General features: G+C 36.5%; 1 protein-coding gene across 1 annotated transcript in view; it reads right to left on the bottom strand.

The window, feature by feature from the left end:
- LOC145694151 (uncharacterized) overlaps nucleotides 1–20,521 on the bottom strand; it is a 51,098-nt gene extending 30,577 nt beyond the window's left edge. The window contains exon 1 of the mRNA XM_081770262.1: nucleotides 20,436–20,521. Coding sequence (XP_081626388.1) covers nucleotides 20,436–20,477 — 42 coding nt within the window. The 5' untranslated portion in view covers nucleotides 20,478–20,521. The remainder of the gene's footprint in view (nucleotides 1–20,435) is intronic.
- Nucleotides 20,522–20,725: the final 204 nt, after the last annotated feature.

The following is a 20,725-nucleotide window of genomic DNA, read 5'->3' as shown; positions in this document are numbered from 1 at the left end:
TTCAAATCCTTTTCAAAAATCTTTATTTTCATGTTCTCATTATCCAGCAAGTTAAAACGATATTTAGATATTTTCTTTCTAAATACAAGGAAATTACATCAAAGACCCAAATTGATTGCCCCTTCCTCCAGAAACCGAAGTTGCCACTTGTCTTTTTCAGGTTTAATTTTCTACAGTCATCACTTCAATATATTTTCTCGCTATTAGTTTCATATCAGTGCTTTGATTCTTTGATATGTTGTATTATGAAAATTACTAATAAGTTACGTTAAAAGTTAAATGTCAACTACGCAAATTTCACATCAATTTTCATCTTATAATACAAAGTATTTAAATAGCCAAAGTTTCAATAAGTCATTTTTTCATCATTTCAAAATCATTTGAAGTTTCTTCATGTTGGTTGATCGACTTAAGCGGCTCGTACCAGAGAGTAAAGTTTAGTTTATAAGCAAATCTTAATGGTAACGGAAATGTATTAATGTGCAGCAAAACGAAGACACTTCGAAAACACACACGAGCCCGTTTGGTTCTATGCGATTGTGCTTCATCAAATGACATCACGTTAATTCAGTACATGTTTCTATAACTCAGTTTGCACTAACTGCGTCTTCAATGTTGCCCGTTTTAGCAATTTGGCCTGCTGAACCTTTCCTGACCGACTTACAGGAGATTTGACTGTTTCGAAAGTTGCCCTTTTATATATATATATATATATATTTAGTTTTGCTACTATAGTGCGTCCGTACATTACGAAGATTGCATTACATGTGGCGTCCAGGTACATATGACGTCCGTATACCGGACGCCAAATGACAATCCTCAATAATTTTCTTCCTGTGTGTGTTTCATGGAAAATTATGCTTTTTCTGATTGTTGGTTGGAAAAAATAATATATTTTATTTACCGAAAATGTTCTTCGACGAGTAATAACTTCGATATTTAAAGTTCGTCGGACGTCGAATGGATAGCATATTGTAAACCTATATTCTGCTTTTAGTTCGGCCGTTTACCACCTTGGCGCTCGAGTCACAAAGTTTGTGTATTTTATTTGTATACTTCCTTTGAAATTACTGACTATATGGCGTCCGAAGTGTGGCAACAGCGCAAAGTGCCTGAATGCTTGTATCACTTGCGTTTACATGCATTCCTTTGTAACGCTCTGGCGCTTGGGAGTGGAAGTGATGGTTTAAATGTTTGGTAGCCGTTTCAACAACTGTCTTGAGTTGCGTTTTATAATCTTTCTTTGAATTGCAATAAACAAAACCTTAAAATTTGTTTTTCGTAAATAGACAATGCTTTGATAATTTCTGATAGAAAATAAGAAACAAGTTTATGATTTCACTGCCCATAACTCGTGTTTGTTATTTGGTCCCCCACGATTTTCTTTTATACTTTTGAAGCGATTTTGATATGTCAGATCAGATAGATGGATCGATGTAGGCTTGTCGTTTTGTATTTTTTTAAATTTTCAGTTTCTGAAAACAAAGTGACGATCTTAAAAGCTTCCAAATTTACTAACGCATAGGTTTCTTTCTCTTCGAGTAACTTCTTTGCATCTCAATCAATTTTATCGAAACTTGCACGATAGCTACATAAATTAAAATCCTTTTGTATGAATGTCGTCCCATTAACATGACTTTGAAACAAAACGACAATTGTTAGAAAATTAAATGTTAATAATTGTCCTGCAGAAACTAATTATCCTACCGGACTAATTTCGTACGAAAACAAGTCTTTCAGATTATATGTAAATCTAAATTTGTCATAAATACTAAAAGTTTGTTTGACATTTAAATGTCAGTCGTGTTGTTCACTATTTTGATTCAAAACCGTGAATAGCATTTTCTATCATTTTTCAGGTCTTCTGTGCGAATTGAACAAAATTTTTAGAATATGTCAAGAACTTTGGAAAATAACGTAATATGCACAAGTACATAACAGAGATATGAGTAGGCTGGGGCAATCGGGGTAGTGTTCCTGGGCTCACTAGTTGAATCCCGAATAAGTGCAAATCATAATTATATAATCTACAGTTTAATGTGTTTAGAGGCTCAATTCAACTTCTGCTCGGTTCCCTGCTGGGCCTAATTATGCCATTGTGACAATTATCATTCTCTATGGGTTCTTAAACCAAAATGGTGGTTATCATAATATCATAAATATTCACTATTGTATATCCCGTAACTCGGATAATAATTGTTATATGAAAATCAAATTGCAGAATGTATACAGATAGATGAAATAACCTATAGCAATGTCAGTAATGTTCGTCATTTTGATTAAAAATGGTAAACAGTATTTTCTGTCATAATTGATTAGTGATTAGGATCCAATTGAAATCAACTTTTTAGAACATGTGCACCATTTCAATTTAAGTTTTATAAGTATTGATGCGCACGAGTCGAGACATGTCTCGAATCTCAACTCAACTCGACTGGAATTCGAGTAGAGATTCGAGTCTAGGCACATTTTGTAAAATTCGAGACGAGTCGAGACAAATTTATTTCTTGACTCCAATTTCGAGTAGATACTGAACGTAAACATCTCGACTCGACTCGAATGTCCCGAAAATCTTTAATATTATTTTTAATATTATTTTGAAGAAAGTATGTGCATGCAATTAACTCTTCGTAAGTAAATACAACTATATAGTATCTGAAAAGGCTTGAGTTGGATTGAATGAAAAAGTGGACATGTATTCGAACTGCGCCATGTATTGTTAATTATCGTGAATTAGAAAAAGTTAGAAAAGAAAATGGAAGCGTGACTGATTAGCACCAAACAAGGCATGAAATATTTGTTGACATCAAAGCCGCACATGTCAAAAACCTGAAAAATGATTGCCTCATCAACTATTCTTGTCTTGTCGAAGTCAGTTGCTTCTTGCCATAACTTGTGAAATTTCCTGCAAGTTAGTCAGAATGTTGAAAATTTCCTACATTTTAAATTTATTTCTTATACTCCAGCCGGAACATTATGATCATCTACCTACTATCGATATAAACCCATTCAGGCGATAGCAGCGTCACCTGCCGAGGAATGCCTGCTAGTCAGACACACGTACAGTCATGCAGTATCAGTGCGAGTGCTGGCCGTGTGTAGAATGGGAAAGGCGTGCAATCTATCTTAGTTTGAATGAGAGCAGATTGTAATGACCCGAAGACTCGGCACCATTATTTTGGAACTGCAGGATTTGTTGGGTGTTCGAATAGTGCTGTGGTGAGTGCCTTCAACAAGTTGCGATACCAAGGGGAAACAACTTCCAAACGTCGAGGAGTTGCGCGCCACACTTCAATACAGATGTCGGACGTCGTAAGTTAGGCAGACTGGTAAAACAGGCCAGGCAGCGAACTGTGACGGAACTAACATCAGACTTTAATGCTGGGCAAAGTACAAGTGTGTCTGAACAAACAATGCACCGAACACTCCTAATGATGGGCCTCCGCAGCCGACCACACATCATTTGCAAATGTCAACACCACACATTGGCAACTACGAATGAAATGAACACATTGCAATCGCCAAAGGACCTTGGCGCAGTGACAGAGCGATGCATTGTCTGATGAATCCCGATACCTTCTTCATCATGATAATCGAAGGGTGCGAATCCGTCGTGATTCAAGGGAACAGCTCCTTGACACCTGTATTGCGGGACGGAGGCAAGCTGGCAGCGTTTATTTATGCTCTGGGGAACATTCATGTAAGCATCCATGTGTCCAGTGTAGGGATGCGTACGAGTCGAGTCGAGTCGAGATTTAAGCCTGTCTCGACTTGTCTCGAGAAAATGTCTCGACTCGAAAATATGTTTCTCTCTTGACTCGATACTTTTTGTTTCGACCCGCCTCGAATTCGAGACAAGACGTGTCGAAATTCGAGTCGAGACAAAGTATACGAGTTAAAATATACGTACACATCAGCCAGAAGTTTATGTCTACCTACCTAATTGTCAGTATGTCCACCTTTGGCACGGATAAGAAAGGAGACGCGTCTTGACAGGAATGCAGTGATCTTTGGTAGGTCGCTGGAGAGATTTTTCACCACATGTGCACACACAGATCACCTAAATCCCGTAAATTCCGGGGTGGGGGTCGATGCGCTCTGACGTCATGTTCAATCACATCCCAGATATGTTAGATTGAGTTCAAATCCAGCGAGTTGGGGGGCCAGCACATCACTTGGAACTCGCCCCTGTGTTCCTCGAACCACTCCATCACACTCCTGGCCTTGTGACATGGTGCATTATCTTGTCGGAGATGGCCACTACTGTTCGGAAACATTACCGTCATGCTCACGTGAAGGTTCCCCAGTGCATAATTAAGCCGCCAACAGCTTGTCTCGGTCCTTCACAGTACAGGAGTCAAAGTGCTGTTCCCTTGTAACACGATGGATTCGCACCCTCCCATCTTCATGATGAACAAAGTATCGGGATTCATCAAACAATGCAACACTCCGACACTGCGTCAAGGTCCAGTGGCGATAGTCACCTGTTCATTTCAGTCGTAGTTGTGGATGTCGTGATCTTAACATTCGCACATGGATGGGTCGTCGGCTGCGTAAGCAAATCTTTAGGAGTGTTTGGTGCACTGTGTGTTCAGACACACTTGTACTTTGCCCAGCATTAATTCTGAATTATAGAAAGATTTTCGAGACATTCGAGTCGAGTCCAGATTTTTACGAGCAGTCTCAAATCGACTCGTATCCAGAGATGGAGTGGGTCAAGTGGGTCAAGTTTTCTGCGTGGGTCAGTGGATCGTGGGTCAACATGTGACCCACTGTGACCCACTACCCGCCGTGACCCACTGTGACTCACCACTCACCGTGACCCACTGCGTCTCACCACCCACCATGACCCACTGTGACCCACCACCGACCGTGACCCACTGCGACCCACCACCCACCATGACCCACTGAGACCCACCATGACCCGCCACCCACCATGAACCACTCTCATCTACTTTGACCTACTCTGACTCACCAAAAGCCATCGTCATCAACTCTGAACAAGATCCACGGCCTCTTCTGAACTGACTAAAGAGTTTACACTTGTAATAAAACAAGACTGTGAAATCATCACTAATCGGAGTTTGAATTTGTAGTCAATCGCTCAAGCACCACTCTGTTACAATAACAGTGGATCTGATCTTTACCATATAAAATGGTAAAGTGTTTGTCAGTGGGGAAATTGAAACAGTTCGAGGCGGGGGAAATTAGTGTGTGCCTAAAATATACTTGTACTAAGAGAGTATTCTTTCAAGTGTTAATGTCTGAATGCATTCCAAAAGAAACTTCTATTCGCAGGAAAATACCCCTGTACAATATGGAAAAGGTTATGGTTTCTCAGTTCACAGTATTTTTCTCATAAAAGACTTGAAAAATCAGTTGTTCATAGCATATAAAGGTGCTCGGGTACCCTCTGTAAGAGCATCTTCATAAAGTATGCTCGTAATTGTAATTTGTATAATCACTAAAACACCACGTTAAATTTAAGTTACAAATATGCATAATTGCAATTATTATGAATATTCAAAGTAGTTTACCTAAAGCAAAGAAGAGACTTACTAAAAATTAGGTACAAAGTTGAATAACTCAAATAAGGCATTAGTAATACAAGTATACATTTTCCGGAACTCGAAATTTTCCACCTCAAAACACCTGAAATCGGATTTATTTCCTGTTGGTAACTTTTTGGCGGCAAATCATCCGCAGGGGAATGATGTCCATCCTCCAGCCAAGAAATAACTAGCTCGTCTACTTTGAGCTTGTCTAGCGGTGGGCCATTAACATTGATGAGCAACAATTTAGACAATGTTTGAGCACTTAGTGTATTTCTAATATTAGTCATCTGTAAATTCATAAGGTGAAATCCCTGTTCGCACTCTGTCGTGGAAATTGATAATATTTCTACCCGATTTTTGCAACTTCTCATCGACAATCTACTTGCTAGACTTAAGTCTGATAACGATTTTTCTTGGTCAGGTTTGAAATACTCAGCAAGAAGTATCATCTCTCTATCACCATACAACATCTTTTCCATATCGACCATGTCAGTTGGCAATGTCGACCCATGTAGAACAGAAACTTCATCTACCACGCCTTTGATAGGGAATCTTGTGAATAAATTATCAATTAAAGCCTGATAAACTGATGATTTCTCATTTGTTTATAAATTTAATTTTTGTAACTACACATGAAGGTTTGATACCATTACGAAGTTCCCTCCCCTGTCTAGAAAGCGAAAGGGAACGAGGTTCCTGGAAAGTGTTTAGAGGTGAATGGGAATGTCCCTCCTTCAACTTCAATTACCACACTGCTGTTTGCCATGTGCCAAATTACGATGAATTTCAATTAAATTATCATAGTATAATTATTTCCTTGTTGAATTATCAATACTTTTCAGTGGAAAAAAGGATGAAATTTCAAAGTTTCAAATCAAAGTAAGTAGACCAACGTAAAGGGAGAAAAAGTGTAAAAAGTGTACAATCCAAACTTCAAATTTCCGTGTAATTAAGCTTACAGTGCAAATTTTATGCCTATTTTTCTCACAACTTTATGGGTTGATTGCCCTGTGCTGTAAGCGCTCCATATAATAAACATAAGCTTCAGCAATTATTATAGCAGAAAGCAATGGATATATGAACCAAGCACTGTATTTTTTGTTTCTATTTTTTTCTTAAATAATATCGATCGTTTTCGATCATTTTTACAAACAAACTGACTACCAATTTTCCATATATAGAAAGTGCCCTCTCCCCACATAAAGGAGAATTTTAAAAAATGCTAGGACATACTCTGTTTATTTTCAATAAAGAGTTAATACACTGAATTTCATCTCCGTAAGTTTAACGGCTTGCGAGATACTCATTTTTTTTCGCAAAAATTCGGATCCTCACTACCTCCTTAGGATATTATGCATTATAATAAAAGCAATATAACATCCCAATTTGGATTAAGGCCAAACTATATACCAAAATTAATTTCATTTAACTTCGCAATTTGACCGTGATGATCAGACACACATAGTTACTTTCAATTTTTATATAATAATTTATATATTACAGTGATTCAAAAATGTATTTTTTCCAGTAGTTAGCTCTAAAAACTCACAGGTCTCGAAAGCCAAGTAGTAGTGTAAGTCCTATTGCTATTATTACTATTAAAAATATCAATATCCAAAAGTGCCTGAAGTTTTTTTTTTTTCACTTGGTTAGATATACTCACTTCAGGTAAGTAGACAGAAACAAGTGAAAAAGAAAGGGTAATGAAGGTCTTGAAAGTAAAACGGAGACAAATTTACCAGTCCTCAGAAGATTTTGTCTACAATGCAGTGAGCAGAGAGGGTCGGTAGATCATACTGAGTCGGTGGGTCGCAGTGGGTCACGGTGGGTGGCGGGTCGCAGTGGGGCGTGGTGGGTGGTGGGTAGCAGTGGGTCACGGTGGGTGGTTGGTCACAGTGGGTCACATGCTGTTCGACCCACGACCCACTGACCCACCCAGAAAAATTGACCCACTTGACCCACTGACCCACCGACCCACTGACCCACTCCATCTCTGACTGCGACCCACCACCCACCGTGACCCATTGCGACCCACCGACTCAGTATGATCTATCGACCCTCTTCGCTCACTGCAAGCTCTGAAGAATGCGTATGAAAGATGATGTCTACCAATGTCTTTGTATTAGTACACTGCAGACAAGCGTCTGATAGAGGGAGTGATGATAGTGAGTTTGATCAAATAAGGGGGCAGGTAATCCAGGGTTTAGTAGAAGTGGAAAGAAGGTTTCCTTCTAATGATGTCCTAAAGTGCTTTTCAGTGTTTGAAAATAAAGATCGTGATAACATGAGTGGTTTATACGGTAACGTAGACGTATATAAAGAAGCTCAATTGTTTGGATTAAATCCTGCAGTGTTAGAATGGCTTGGTTTGGTTTAGTTTAACGTCCCACGGTTATGCCTGCTAGGCTAAAGGAGACGTGGACCTACTGATTATAATGGAATCCGACCACTTTGGTCGTTCAACTGTATACCACCGGGAATCGAACCAGGGACCACGTTAACCGAAGTCAAGCGTGCTAGCCACTAGACCAAACAGGGGTTCTACAGTGTCAGAATGGAGAGAGTACAAGTCACGTTCTAAGTCGGTAAGTGATTTTCAAGTTCTTAAAGACCGTTCGCGGAAAGTTCGTTCTGTGCCATTATCAACTGCTGCCTGTGAACGTGGATTCAGTTTTGTTCATATTAAAAGTTTCGAAAGAAACCTATGTTGGCGAGTACCTTTCAATCTTTATTAACAATTAAACTCAGTGGATCTCCTTTAAAATTATGGGATGCTGTTACTGTCCTCATACGTGGGTTTCTTCTGGCCGTCACATGTTCAACTCTCGTTACACACGGAAAGAAAGTGAAGTTTAATCTTAAACTTTTTCTCTAAGGTAAGATACGTTATTGCAAACTATATTTTAGGTCTATAAAAACAGTAACACAATCATTCATTACTCGTATTATTGTGGCTCTCTCCGCTGGTCTACTGGCTAGCATTCGCGCACCATCTTCGGTGCAACCGGGGTCCGGGGTCCCGGGTTCGATTCCCGGTGGAAGCGCCCTACAAAAATTTGAACGATTACCGTGGTTCGGATTCCACCTTAAACTGTAAGTCCACATCTCATAGCTTCGCTGTTGAAAAGGGACACTAAATTTAAATAAGCAAATCAATCGTATTGTTGTATTTGTGCTTTCATTTTTTAAGGTTTAACGTCCTACAAATATTCAGTAAAACTAAGGAAGACGGTCATGATGAGATAGATAATAATGATGGATTAAGATAGTGGAAGGAGGCGGGAGGACCCCGAGAAAACCTACACACAATTGTTTGTATACCACAAGCAGAATTTTGCGCGAGCTAGGATCCAGTCAGAGATTCCACACACCTGAGGTGAGCGCTCAACCACTGAGGCAGCACGGCTTTTTGTTGTCTATCAAGTATTTGTATTGAAATCATATCATTATTTATAATATATTCTTGCTAATAATACAATATAAATACATAGTGTTATTTAGACTTCCATATAAGTGACCGGATATCTGAGCGACCAAACTGAAATACTAAATACTTAGCGAAGAAACGGGAATTTCATAAATAATAAAATCTATGCTCTGACTCTACTGCTCATGGAGATCTATGGCTGGCCAAGTGAAGCGCTTCGAGTTAGTAGTTCTAATGCTTGGTTAGGACATCGGTTCTCAGGGACTATTATTTCTGACTTATAGATCTCTACCGCACCATTTTCAAATGATTTCGCACCCTGCTTGGCTGTCTATTTTAATCTCATTATTTTCCTGAAGTTCTCGTTGATAAAAAATCAAAGTTGCATTTATGAGTAAAACGTGGAAGCAATGCCTATGATAAAAGTAACTAGTTATTTTATAGATTCTAATGCTTTGACAATAAAAATTACTGTGTTACTTCTCAAGACTGATGAAATGTGAATTTAATTACCATTTCACCAATTTTTCATCGTCTAATTTTCTGTCACTTAGTTTTCATGTAGTCTTTGTCACCTAATTTCCAGTGTAGTGACACTGACAATGTATTTGTATGTACAGTTTGAACAAAATCTGTTTGATGGAAGGGTGGAATCGATTTCAAGGAAAAGAGGTTATACTCCGTGAAGTTTGTCCCTCGTGAAGTGCGAACCCGAATATATTTTATTATTGTACTGTCACGGACAATGACGTCTTTGGCGTGGGAGACTCGGGTTCGATCCCCAACGAAAGCTCATGTGGTTCAGATTACACGTTAATCCTTAGATTCACGTCTCATATAGCCTAGCTGTTGAAAGGACGTCAAACTCAAATCAACTTAACTCGTCAACAATGAACTTGTGTGCAAATTTTAAACAAAATCGGTTTGATGGAACTGAGTAAAACCAGTTGTTAGAAAGGATGATGACAAACAAATTAACTTAAGCAAAAGCATTCAAATAGTAAAAGAATAAATATATTGGACATAAAATATACTGTTAAACTGGCGGGAGAAAACTGAGATTATGACAAAACTACAATCTCAAACGAAACCAATGTGCTCTCAAGTTTCTTTGTTTATATATTACGGGACGTTTTCGTCTACTATTTGTGCAACAACAGCTTTCTTCCGATAATTCGAGAGCTCGTTGGGTAAGCAGCTTCAATATTTTTATTCATCTAATGGAAAGACATCGCAATGTTTCTAATACTAATAAGAAGTGAGCATTCGAAATCTTTTTTTTTTTAATTAAAATCCTATTTTCTCCACCTACTGAAAAGTATTTTCATTAAACTTTTACGAAGTTAGGCTACTTATTCAATGGCTTTCCGAAGATATAGTAAGTTATTGCTTGCATATACTTCGAATACAAATTCCTGTTGTGCTAACAGGCAATTCAAAAAGTCTTTATCTTTAGAGTAACTGGAAGACAGGCATCAGAACAGAAAATTATCAACATTAAATGCTTTACTGGGCTTGGTTTCTGCTTATACTTTCAAAACTTTAATTAGCTGTTTTTCTTTATTATTTTCGTGATAATTTATCCTTCGTGCACGGGCCTATAGCCAAGTAAAACCTTGAGATTTGAAAGGAAATAGTGTTGCCCAGGAGACGAGACGAGAAATGATGTTTTCTCGTCTCGTACCGTAAATATTTGTTGCCTTTTGTCTTCGTGATCTAAGAAGAAGATAGATCGGTATGAAGCCCTCACATGCCAGCAAACTACTTTCTATACCAATCGGAATATTGTAGTTTTAGGTGTCGAGTCAGCCCATCATTATCTGTATGAATGAATACCATTGATCCATGTTCCGTTACTATTTTCTCGGGTTCGATATTTGCCATTTTCCTCAAATGGCGCACAACAACTATTTTACATCATCCATCATAACAAAAATTTGACATTAATCACAATAATTTAAGTATAAAATGAATAAGTGCATAGCCACAGATCACTGCTGAGCTACATTGAGGAAATCATTACTTTCTGGATTCAAGGAATTAGTTTCACACAAAACTTAGTTTAATAAATTACTTATTGAATATATTAGTGGCTTATTCTACAACTAGATTTCTAAAAATTTAGACTAAAACACGGTAGAACGCTCATCTCTGGTGCGTAGGGTCCCTGGGTCGACTTCTGGCCAAGTAAATTTGTGCTGGACAAGATCTCGCTCTCGCGTTTTCTCGGGATATTCCTGTTTATTCCCAATTTCTCATTCTACCAATTCTTCCATCATCATTCACTTGTTAATCATCGTCTCCCTTAGCCTAACAGGCAAAGCCTTGGGGCAAACTCAAACATTTCATTTTCTATAAATTTGCTCATAGATACAAATCTCATACGTGGTAATTAATATGAAAAAAGTGTAAGCCTTACATGAAGCCAGAGATTAAGAAAAAATAATTTAATGTGTTATATAATCCGTCTTTGATGCTCTCAACTCGTGATAAATTATAAATAATTTACACATGAATATGGAAATTAAACGTGTTAGTCAGAGCTGAGGATGGTAAATGGGGGTGGAAGAAAGGAACTTGTTTTTTTTTTTAAATTGCCCGAGGTATTGGAGAAATGTTATGACTATTTTGTAATCAAGCATATCAGAGTATCTCAACTGAAACATTTGTTCTTTAGTCATTGAGCACTTTGCACTGAGTAATGTAATAAATTATTGTGTATATTAAGGTTCAATAAAGTGTTCACTGTAAGATCGAAATGTCCTGAAATACATAAACAAAGAAACATGAGAAAATATTGGTACATTTAAAATTGTATTTTTTAAAAATAAAATATGCTATTTATATTGTGAAAGCATCGACGAAAAATCATTTTCAACAAACGAAAATCTGGGCCATTTATATAAAACATTAATTTGTTCCTCCATTAATACTACTACTAGTAATAATAATAATAATAATAATAATAATAATAATAATAATAATAATAATAATAATAATAATAATAATAATAATAATAATGTTAATAATAATAATAATAATCGACTTCGTAACATTATTGGATGCCGTTCCAGTTCTGAACAGTTTGCTTATTTTCTGAAGATGGAATGACCGGGCTGAACAGAGTGATTTTCTTTGAAGAATTTTTAGAAGTTAAGTACAGCACTATTGTCTTCGTAAAAATCGCAATATTTCTTTTTATTATAGTTGAAAAGAAGACAAATGCAAGCCTTTTCCCTTTAACTAAATTAAGGTGGAAAGGTAAACACGTACAATGAAAGTGGAGCTTGAAATATGTTGAATGAAATATATATCACTCTTTTTTTGTAGTGACTACCTGGCAGATGTTCGTACATTTCTTTGCATGAATAATCAATTTTATGGCATATCAATCTGCAAGCATATAATCAATCTTTACGCCATTATTGGAGAATAGAGCACTGTAGAATGCATTCGGTTATTATTTAGAAATGAAATGAAATCTTTGAGTTTACGTCTCACAGTTATGTCGGCTAGGCTAAAAGACACGGTAATGATCAGAATGAATGAAATGGTAGAACGAAGAAAGTTTGAGCAAACACAAAATCCCCGAGAAAATCCATACACACGTGTTTCTCCACCACAAAGCCCACTTGGTGCGATCTGGGATCGAACCGGCCACCCCACACACCAGAGATGAGCTGTCAGAGATATCGAGTAATTTTCGGGAATTCATACAGCGTCTCAAGAATAGGTTATCTTTCTTCTGTTAACCTTGCATTCAAACCAGAAGAAATCAACCGTTTTCGGTTAACATTGATCGCCATAAAACTAAATTAGTAGTAGATAACGACAGTTATCGAAAATCGATTGAGCATCTGAAGAAAAATACCATCTTCCCCTGTATCTCTCTTCTGAAACAGGAAATGGCAAAACAATTTCACTCTTCCGGTTTCAGGCTCGATAGAGCCCCTCAGGGCTATGTGGATAGTCTATGCGTCTTGTTGCAGGAGACCCGAGTTGAATTCCCGGCGAGTTGAAGCGAGTTTGCTATTCAGTTCACTATACAGTTCAAAACTATTTTTATAAGATGAACAGTTTCCTCACTTGAAAGCAACACAGAGAGCTTTTCTGAAACTTTCGTACATTGTTAGTTCCAATATGCCTCTACAGGTAACGATTCGCAGAGATGTTTACGCAGAATCAATGAAATCTTTGTGATCTATGAAGAGAGAGAAAACTGGCTTTGCTCTTATCTGCTGTCAATCTGCATTGGTATCTTCGTCTGCGGGGACAACCCAAAGTTCACGCACGTGACCTAGCCGGGGGCAGAGAATGAATGAGACTGCCTGCTTCGCCTCCTATCTGCTGTTCTGCGTTCTTGCAACATAAAGACCATAAATAAAACAGCTTTTAAATGGAAGAAAATTAATTTTTAATTAGCACGTTTTAATATTAAACTAGCAAGAAAAAGTAAAAGTGAACATGCTTATTAATACTAACAAACATTTGGAAGAATTTTGAAATGTTTAAAATAAATAGTTTTCATAATATTTTGGAAAGAAATATACTATGTTATTATATAGGGAAATCCCATCGCATTCCGAGTGTTGAACGCAGCCTTAAGTAATAGATAGCAGAATTTTCAGTTTTCTCTTTTTATACGTACACAAAAACTTACTCTTAAGAATTTCAACTAAATAAGACAAACTTTCGGGCCCAGAGGCTTTATTCATAGGGACCGCGGTGGCTCATCAGTTCACCTCTGGTGCTTCGGGTCCCTGGATCGATTACAGCTCGCGCCAAATGAACTTTGTGGTGGACAAAAACCGTGGATTTTCTCGTGGTTCTCCCGTTTCCTCCCACTTTCTTCATTCCACCATTTCATTCATTTCTCACCATCACCGTCTCCTTTAGCCTAGCCGTCATAACCTGGGACGTAAAACTTACAAATTTCATTTTTCATTTCCAAAGGCTTCATAACGCTTTGAAGAGTGCAATCCGTGCTAAGTTCTGATTTTGTACCTTTCAAAATATAAATAAAACAATCTCCTTGTTGAAATAAGTGTTAAAAATATGTATGCGTTCACTGAACAATTTTTGCGGTTTGCAAAAAATACATGGGATAGATAAGGATAATTCTGATTCCATTTGTTGATACAGGCTCCCACGTTTCGCACAGCTTCAGATTATACTAGCACTCTTTAAATAGTGTTTTATACTTGGACATCTACCACTGATTAGAATTACATGATATTTTATTGTTATAAAAATAAAATCATTTCTGATAACATCGGATGTACGTTTGATTAAAAGAATGACAAGAGTCACAGATAGAATGTTGAATAGTAAGAACAGTAGCAACTTGTGGGGACACCTTATCATCAAATTAACACACAGGTTACCAAATACAATATTTGTGAGGTTACTATAAATTCGCAGAAATCAAACTTTACGTGTCATTCAAGGAGCACTGAAAGAAAAACAAAGCATGTCTTTTTGAGGTTATATTTTCAAAACAATGGAGGTGGAGTAGCTTTACACATTGAAGGACCAACTAACGTAATTCCCTGGCTTTAGATAACGAAAGGGCCATCGCTGGCCACAGCTTTTTGTTGAGGAGTGTGTTCAACACATCGGCTCACTTCATCCTATTTATGCTGCTCTGTTGACCAGAGTTGCAAAGTATTTGTAGAATGATGTTCAATGATAATTGTATTAACAATAACAATTCTCGTTCCCCTTTCTCGAAGAAACACTAAGTTCTTGCTGGTAATAGCTAGCACCGCAGGCAAGTTTACAATATGACCTGTTTGAGTGAATGATGAGGCATTGACACGGGAGCTTTTCCAGGAATTCAGACCTAAACATTTGTTGACTTTTCCACCCCTTCAACCTTCTTCAAATTACTCCTTGCCAAAACATTGTACTTTCCGCATGAATAGATAAATATTTCAAGAAACAAAAGTGTGTGATTCTAACCGCTACAAAAAGGCTGAGAAGTGAAATGTTTAATAAAATGTTTAAATTCAATTAAAAGTGTTTTCTTTATTTTGGCTAGCCAAAATAAGTCATTTAATCTATCTTCGTAACCATTCAAAAAAATGTAGATGATGGAAAGTTATAACTGCCAGAGATGAAAATTTTCTTCTCCAGGGAGATACATTTCTTGAAGGGGGAAATTTCTACCAGCTCAAAGAAGTTGCACAGTGAGGGTGACTTTGAAAAGTCAGAATTAAGTCGTTGACTTATTATCAAAACTATTCTCAGAAACGAGGAAAACGCATTTGCTCTTGACCATCTTTAGATGTTTATTGAAAATAAATAAAAACAGCGATTTTTATTATTGCTTGGAACAATTACCTCAGATTTTTTCAATTTGTAACAGCTTCTGAAAATCGTAAATTGATTACGGCATGAATTTGTAATTCTAACAGTGAATGTAAAGAATTTGGCTGCATTTGAAAGACAATAGCGTCTGGAACCCTCATGAAAGGAAATAAAAAATAGCAGAACATTCAAGCTAACACTATAAATGCAATGCTGTTTCCGATCAAACACGTGAATTCTTTGAAAACTAGAGAAATTTTCTTTCCGTAATAGCAGTACCTCTGAAATCATCACTGAGCCAAAAAAATGGGGTGTATTCAACCCCAACTTTGGAGTTTCCGCATATAATGTGGGAACAGGTGACTTTTCTAATCGCTTTGGTAAAAAGTTTTAATTTTGATGTAACATAGTCTGAGGTTTACCTACCGTCTTCATTGCTTCAAGATGATTAATCATGCGCAAGAGAATTTTCCATGTTTATTTTAAATATTCCTTGTAATACAGTATTGCATTTCACAGACAAGTTCACAGTGTGTTCAGACCTGTATGTTACAAACCGTGTTCTTATAGTTCTTATGTTCTTATAGTGCATTTTTTAAACTTATGTCGAGTAACATTGCTTAAATTAAATGTATTAACATATCATCAACCTGTATCTGTGTTATAAGAGAAGATCGCAAAACTGTCAAAATACTCTTTCAGTTTTACGTCCCAATTTCAGTTTATGTCCTGTAGGTTAAAGGAGACGGATGGTTAATGGAACGAATGATTGCGTAAGAATTAGTAAGAATTGACATTAGTGGAATGTCAATATTGGAGAAAAAGCAAGAACCGAGATAAAATCCACAGACAAGATTTTGTCCTCCATAAATTCACATAAACTGAGATCCAACTTGGAGGGACCCTCGTATGAACACCATATCTCTGAGCCACCATATCCCCAATACCCAGTCATTCCTACCACAAACTGTTGCTAATAGATGAGTTCATTACAAAGCTCCCTAATGACTATATGGTTAGCATGGAGACCTGGGTTCGATTTTCGGTGAGTGCTCATGTAGTTCGGATCACATGTTAAGCTGTAGGCCTACATCTTATATAGCTCCGGTGCTGAAAGGAACGCTCAACTAAAAAAAAATGCCAATCTTAGCCTAACATTTCACACGAAACTATATGAGATTTGATTCTAAATATAGATGTGAAATCATAATCTAATTAACTCCCACGAAAGACAAGAATACTTATCAGTTAACCGCAATGCAGGTCGAGTTAGTATTTCTTAGTATTGGTTTTAGTATTCTATTCATTCTATCTTAGAAAATTTCATGCATTTTTCAAATGTAATAATAATAATAATAATAATAATAATAATAAAATAATAATAATAATAATAATAATAATAATAATAATAATAATAATAATAATAATAATAATAATAATAATAATAATAATAATAATAATATGTTTCATTTCAGATAATGGTAGATTTCCAAACTTGAAAATTTATGCAATTTAATATAAACTTGAAGTAGTACATCTATACTATAACTACTGGTTGTTTATTTATACTTTATTTATACATATTTCTGGGTACTACCGATATCTATGGCCTTAAACTCGTCACTTAGTAGGGATGACGTCCATCGGCGAGCACATTATCGGGGAAAGCAAGGAAATGTCCTGAGGCCTTTATATTAGGTACTATCCCGCTATTTGCTTAGTAGGAATGGGAAAAGCCCAAGGAAAACCTCACTTACAGTCATGATGGCTAGCCTGAGAAACCTTTAGGACCGAGGTCTCTACTATGAATTGAACTCGGGACCGCTCGCCCCAAAATACCAATATTAAGTTGACTGCTATCCTACGCAGGGTAATGTGCTACTGATTGTAATAGAGGAATAAGATCAAAGGTAGAATCTGTTCCTCGAACTCTGAATCTATATGGAAAAGGCCATTACCCGGTATCTCTTACTATTTTTCTCTATGAAAATCAACATTTAAACCAGATGTGTTCATTGATGTTTAACACTTTCGGTGTGTAAGATATGTATATACAATCAGAAACAATATTAAGTATAGGTTGGAGGTATAAGAAATGATGGCTCCAATCTATGCCTAATATTGTTTTTGATTGTACAACGTAACTAATGAAAATAAGTGCTATAGGAGTAAAGTTATATGTAATGTTTAAAAATGCATTATAAAAATTTTTTAAAAGAACGAATCGCGTTTAGACTCCAGAGCCGAAAAGAATATAGGTTTAAACACTTCTGGACAGGGGCGTCATTTGGGGAGGAAAGGGGCATTTGCATCCTTCTGAGTTTAAAGAAACCATATATATTTAATCAATGCGATAAGGATTTCGGAGTGCATTTTCAAATTTACCGGATTGACGTGCTATTGCCTCCTGGAGATGATGTTATTATTTTAATGGCTGTGTAGTTCCGAGGAACTATTTTATTTATTTTATTCAGTTGATTTACAATTTTATGGGCTTGTTTTATTTAGTTGATAAAGCTTAAATTATATTTGGTTTTCATGTAATGTTTATTTATCTTTTTTCCTTAAAGACCTATACTGGTAGCCATATTCTGTTAACTATATACAGCATATAGCAGGTGCACACACGGATTTTTTGTTCGGGGAGGTCAAGTTTTTTTCGGGGGGGGGGTTCCAATACGTTTATGTAGTGTTATACCTGTGGTTTTTGCATCCGAAAAAACGATAAGTAATTGTTAATTATTGCCATCTATATTACCAGAAAATCTGATAAGACTAGATTTATTTTTACGAGGAAAGGAAGAGTACAGATGAGGAGTATAATCAAATCATTTCTTTGTGACAAATGTGTACAAATGATAGTCGAGTTACGAAGTTTAGGTGAGAAACTGAAATGAAATCTGAGTTTTGGGATCTGGACCCGGTGGACACCATGTGGGTGCGCCCCTGGCGTAGGTCTATTGGCCTATAACCATTGAAAATCCGGTATGTTTGCAAATCTGGCACTCCGAAGATCGGAGTGTTTTTTTTTCAACCTGTACTTACAAAATGCACTAATATTTGTTTCCAGGAATGCCTTATAATGCCTTGGAATGCCTTGGAAAACCCGACAATTATGTCATGACTGGCTATCCTTATTGATGCCTATAAGAAAAGACCTACAAATTGTGGTTCTGTGGTCTAATTCCTTATGCCACAATTGGAAGTCCTGTCTGTCATGGTATTGAATCCCGCTCAAAGCATGTTAGCTATGTATTATCATCCTTTCCTTATTCATGTACAGTCCGTTTCGCGGACATAAGCTCACCGGCAAAAAGCTCACCGGGCATAAGACCACCTATGTTAACTAATTACATTTATAGGTTAACTAATTTAATTGCAAAGGAAAATAAACCTGAATAAAATTAATACGCAACGGGAAAATGGCAAGAGGGAAATATGTCAAAAATGAAAACTAGATTTTGAATATTAAAGTGAAGTAGATTTTGAATGTTAAAATATAAATTGAAAACAGATTTGGTCAAACAAAAGAATACTACTTTCTTTTAATGAAGAGAGCAATCCAACCCCCTCCCCTGTGCTGAAACTTTCGGTGCAGGATATTTTGCAGCAAAGAAATGTGGGTAAACGAAATTTTGATGGAAGGGTATCTCCTTGTTATTTTTTTTCTCACCATGGCTGAAAGTATCTGAGATATACAATTGATTTTGCTTTAGAAAAAGTATGATGGGTATGAAGAGGTATTAAAATTATGATTTTGACTAGTAGTAGGCCTAATTCAGTAGAAAATAGAGCTACTAATGCTATATATCAGTTGGTAGACATCAGAAAACAATAATAAGGATGTAGCAGGATTTAATGTGTTAAACGAGGGCAGGCTTTGAGTAACTTGTAATAAAATGCTCCGGATATTTAAATCTGGGCTTTGACTACTAGTAAGCCTAGTTTCTCAATAGAAAATAGGCTATATGACTAACGTCATATAGGAGTTATCAGAATAAAATATTAAGAATGATGCAGAGTTCAAGTCTTAAGGCTGTCATCATACTTTCAGACCAACACTCATCAAATGAATCTCTTTGTTATTTACTGAGAACAAAACAACAACTTATGAAACAAAAAAAAAGCTTGGTGTTAGTAAATAAGAAAGATATTTGTTTGAGTGTTGGTTTGCAAACACGACGACAGCACTAAGAAGCAAGGCCTAAATACATCTGAGTATGATGAATTTGTAAAAAAAAAAAAAAAAAAAAAAAAAGTCGAGTTAGCAAGAAAATTCTATTATGTAAGTATTCATGTTTAATCATGAAATTATTGTCCGGCCTATAAGAAAAATTTGGTTCCAAAATTAGGCCTACTGCCACCTATGCTTAGCACATTAAACTTGCAACATCTCTATTTTATTCTGATATCTGATAAGTGCTATACGACATTAGTAGCTCTACTTTCTACTATTATTAGGCCTACTTGTAATTTTAGTCAATGGTTAGATTTTAATATCAAGGACATTTTATTACAAGTTTCTCAAGGTCTGACTTACGTTTAATACAACGCAGCTCAGCAACGTTTTTATTATTTTTTATATATGATAAGTAATGTAAGATAGTAGCTCCATTTTCTGCTTAGGAAATAGCCAAAGCCTAAATTTCAATATTCGGTGAATTTTATTACAAGTCCCTCAAGGGAGCTTATGTTTGCTATCGGTGAGCTTTTGTCCGCTCCTGTAATATAAGACTGCCAATGAGCTTTTTGCCGGTGAGCTTATGCCCGGTGAGCTTATGTACGACACCCGTATAGTCCCTTTACTGTAAAAAATCGTTTTGTTATTTTAAGGACGTGCCTATGTGTTAACATGATTGTGTTAAAATATAACAGAAACAGGTGGTTAGAACAATTCACTCTCCATTCGGAGTTGTGTATCAAATGCCGATAGTTGAAATGTCACAAAGCTTGTGTGTTAAATTAACACAAATGTAGAAAATCGGTAATGTTTTCTGCGTGATTTTCCAATATGTTGAGCATCTAATTATAAAGGCTTACGTAGAAGATACAGACAAACACAGTAGAACGAAATACTTAAACAAATCCAGGTATTCGCAAAATTTCAACATGCAAATCGCGCGATGTGTTTTCAATTGACTTACATAATGTTTCTGAAGAAATATGTCAACAGCGAGAAACACCATATTACTGTGTCACTTCTTCACTGCACTAGAGCTCACAAGTCAACAACGTAGACTATGTTTCAAAAATGGAGGAAAATAAGTAGAAAAACAATTAAGAGGCAAACACATTATAAGGATATAGATAAGAGTTTCCTATCATTCTTTAACAAGATGTTGTTGAAGGTTGTGTTTCGCACCATCAAAAAATAAAAATAAAATGAAATGAAATCTTTGAGTTGTACGTCCCACGGTTATGCCGGTTAGGTAAA

This window comes from Thermobia domestica, chromosome 9 (genome assembly GCF_964235325.1).
Source record: "Thermobia domestica chromosome 9, izTheDome1.hap1.1, whole genome shotgun sequence".
NCBI lineage: Eukaryota > Metazoa > Arthropoda > Insecta > Zygentoma > Lepismatidae > Thermobia > Thermobia domestica.
Note: the sequence above shows the minus strand (reverse complement) of the source record. Positions and strands in the feature narration are given on the sequence as shown.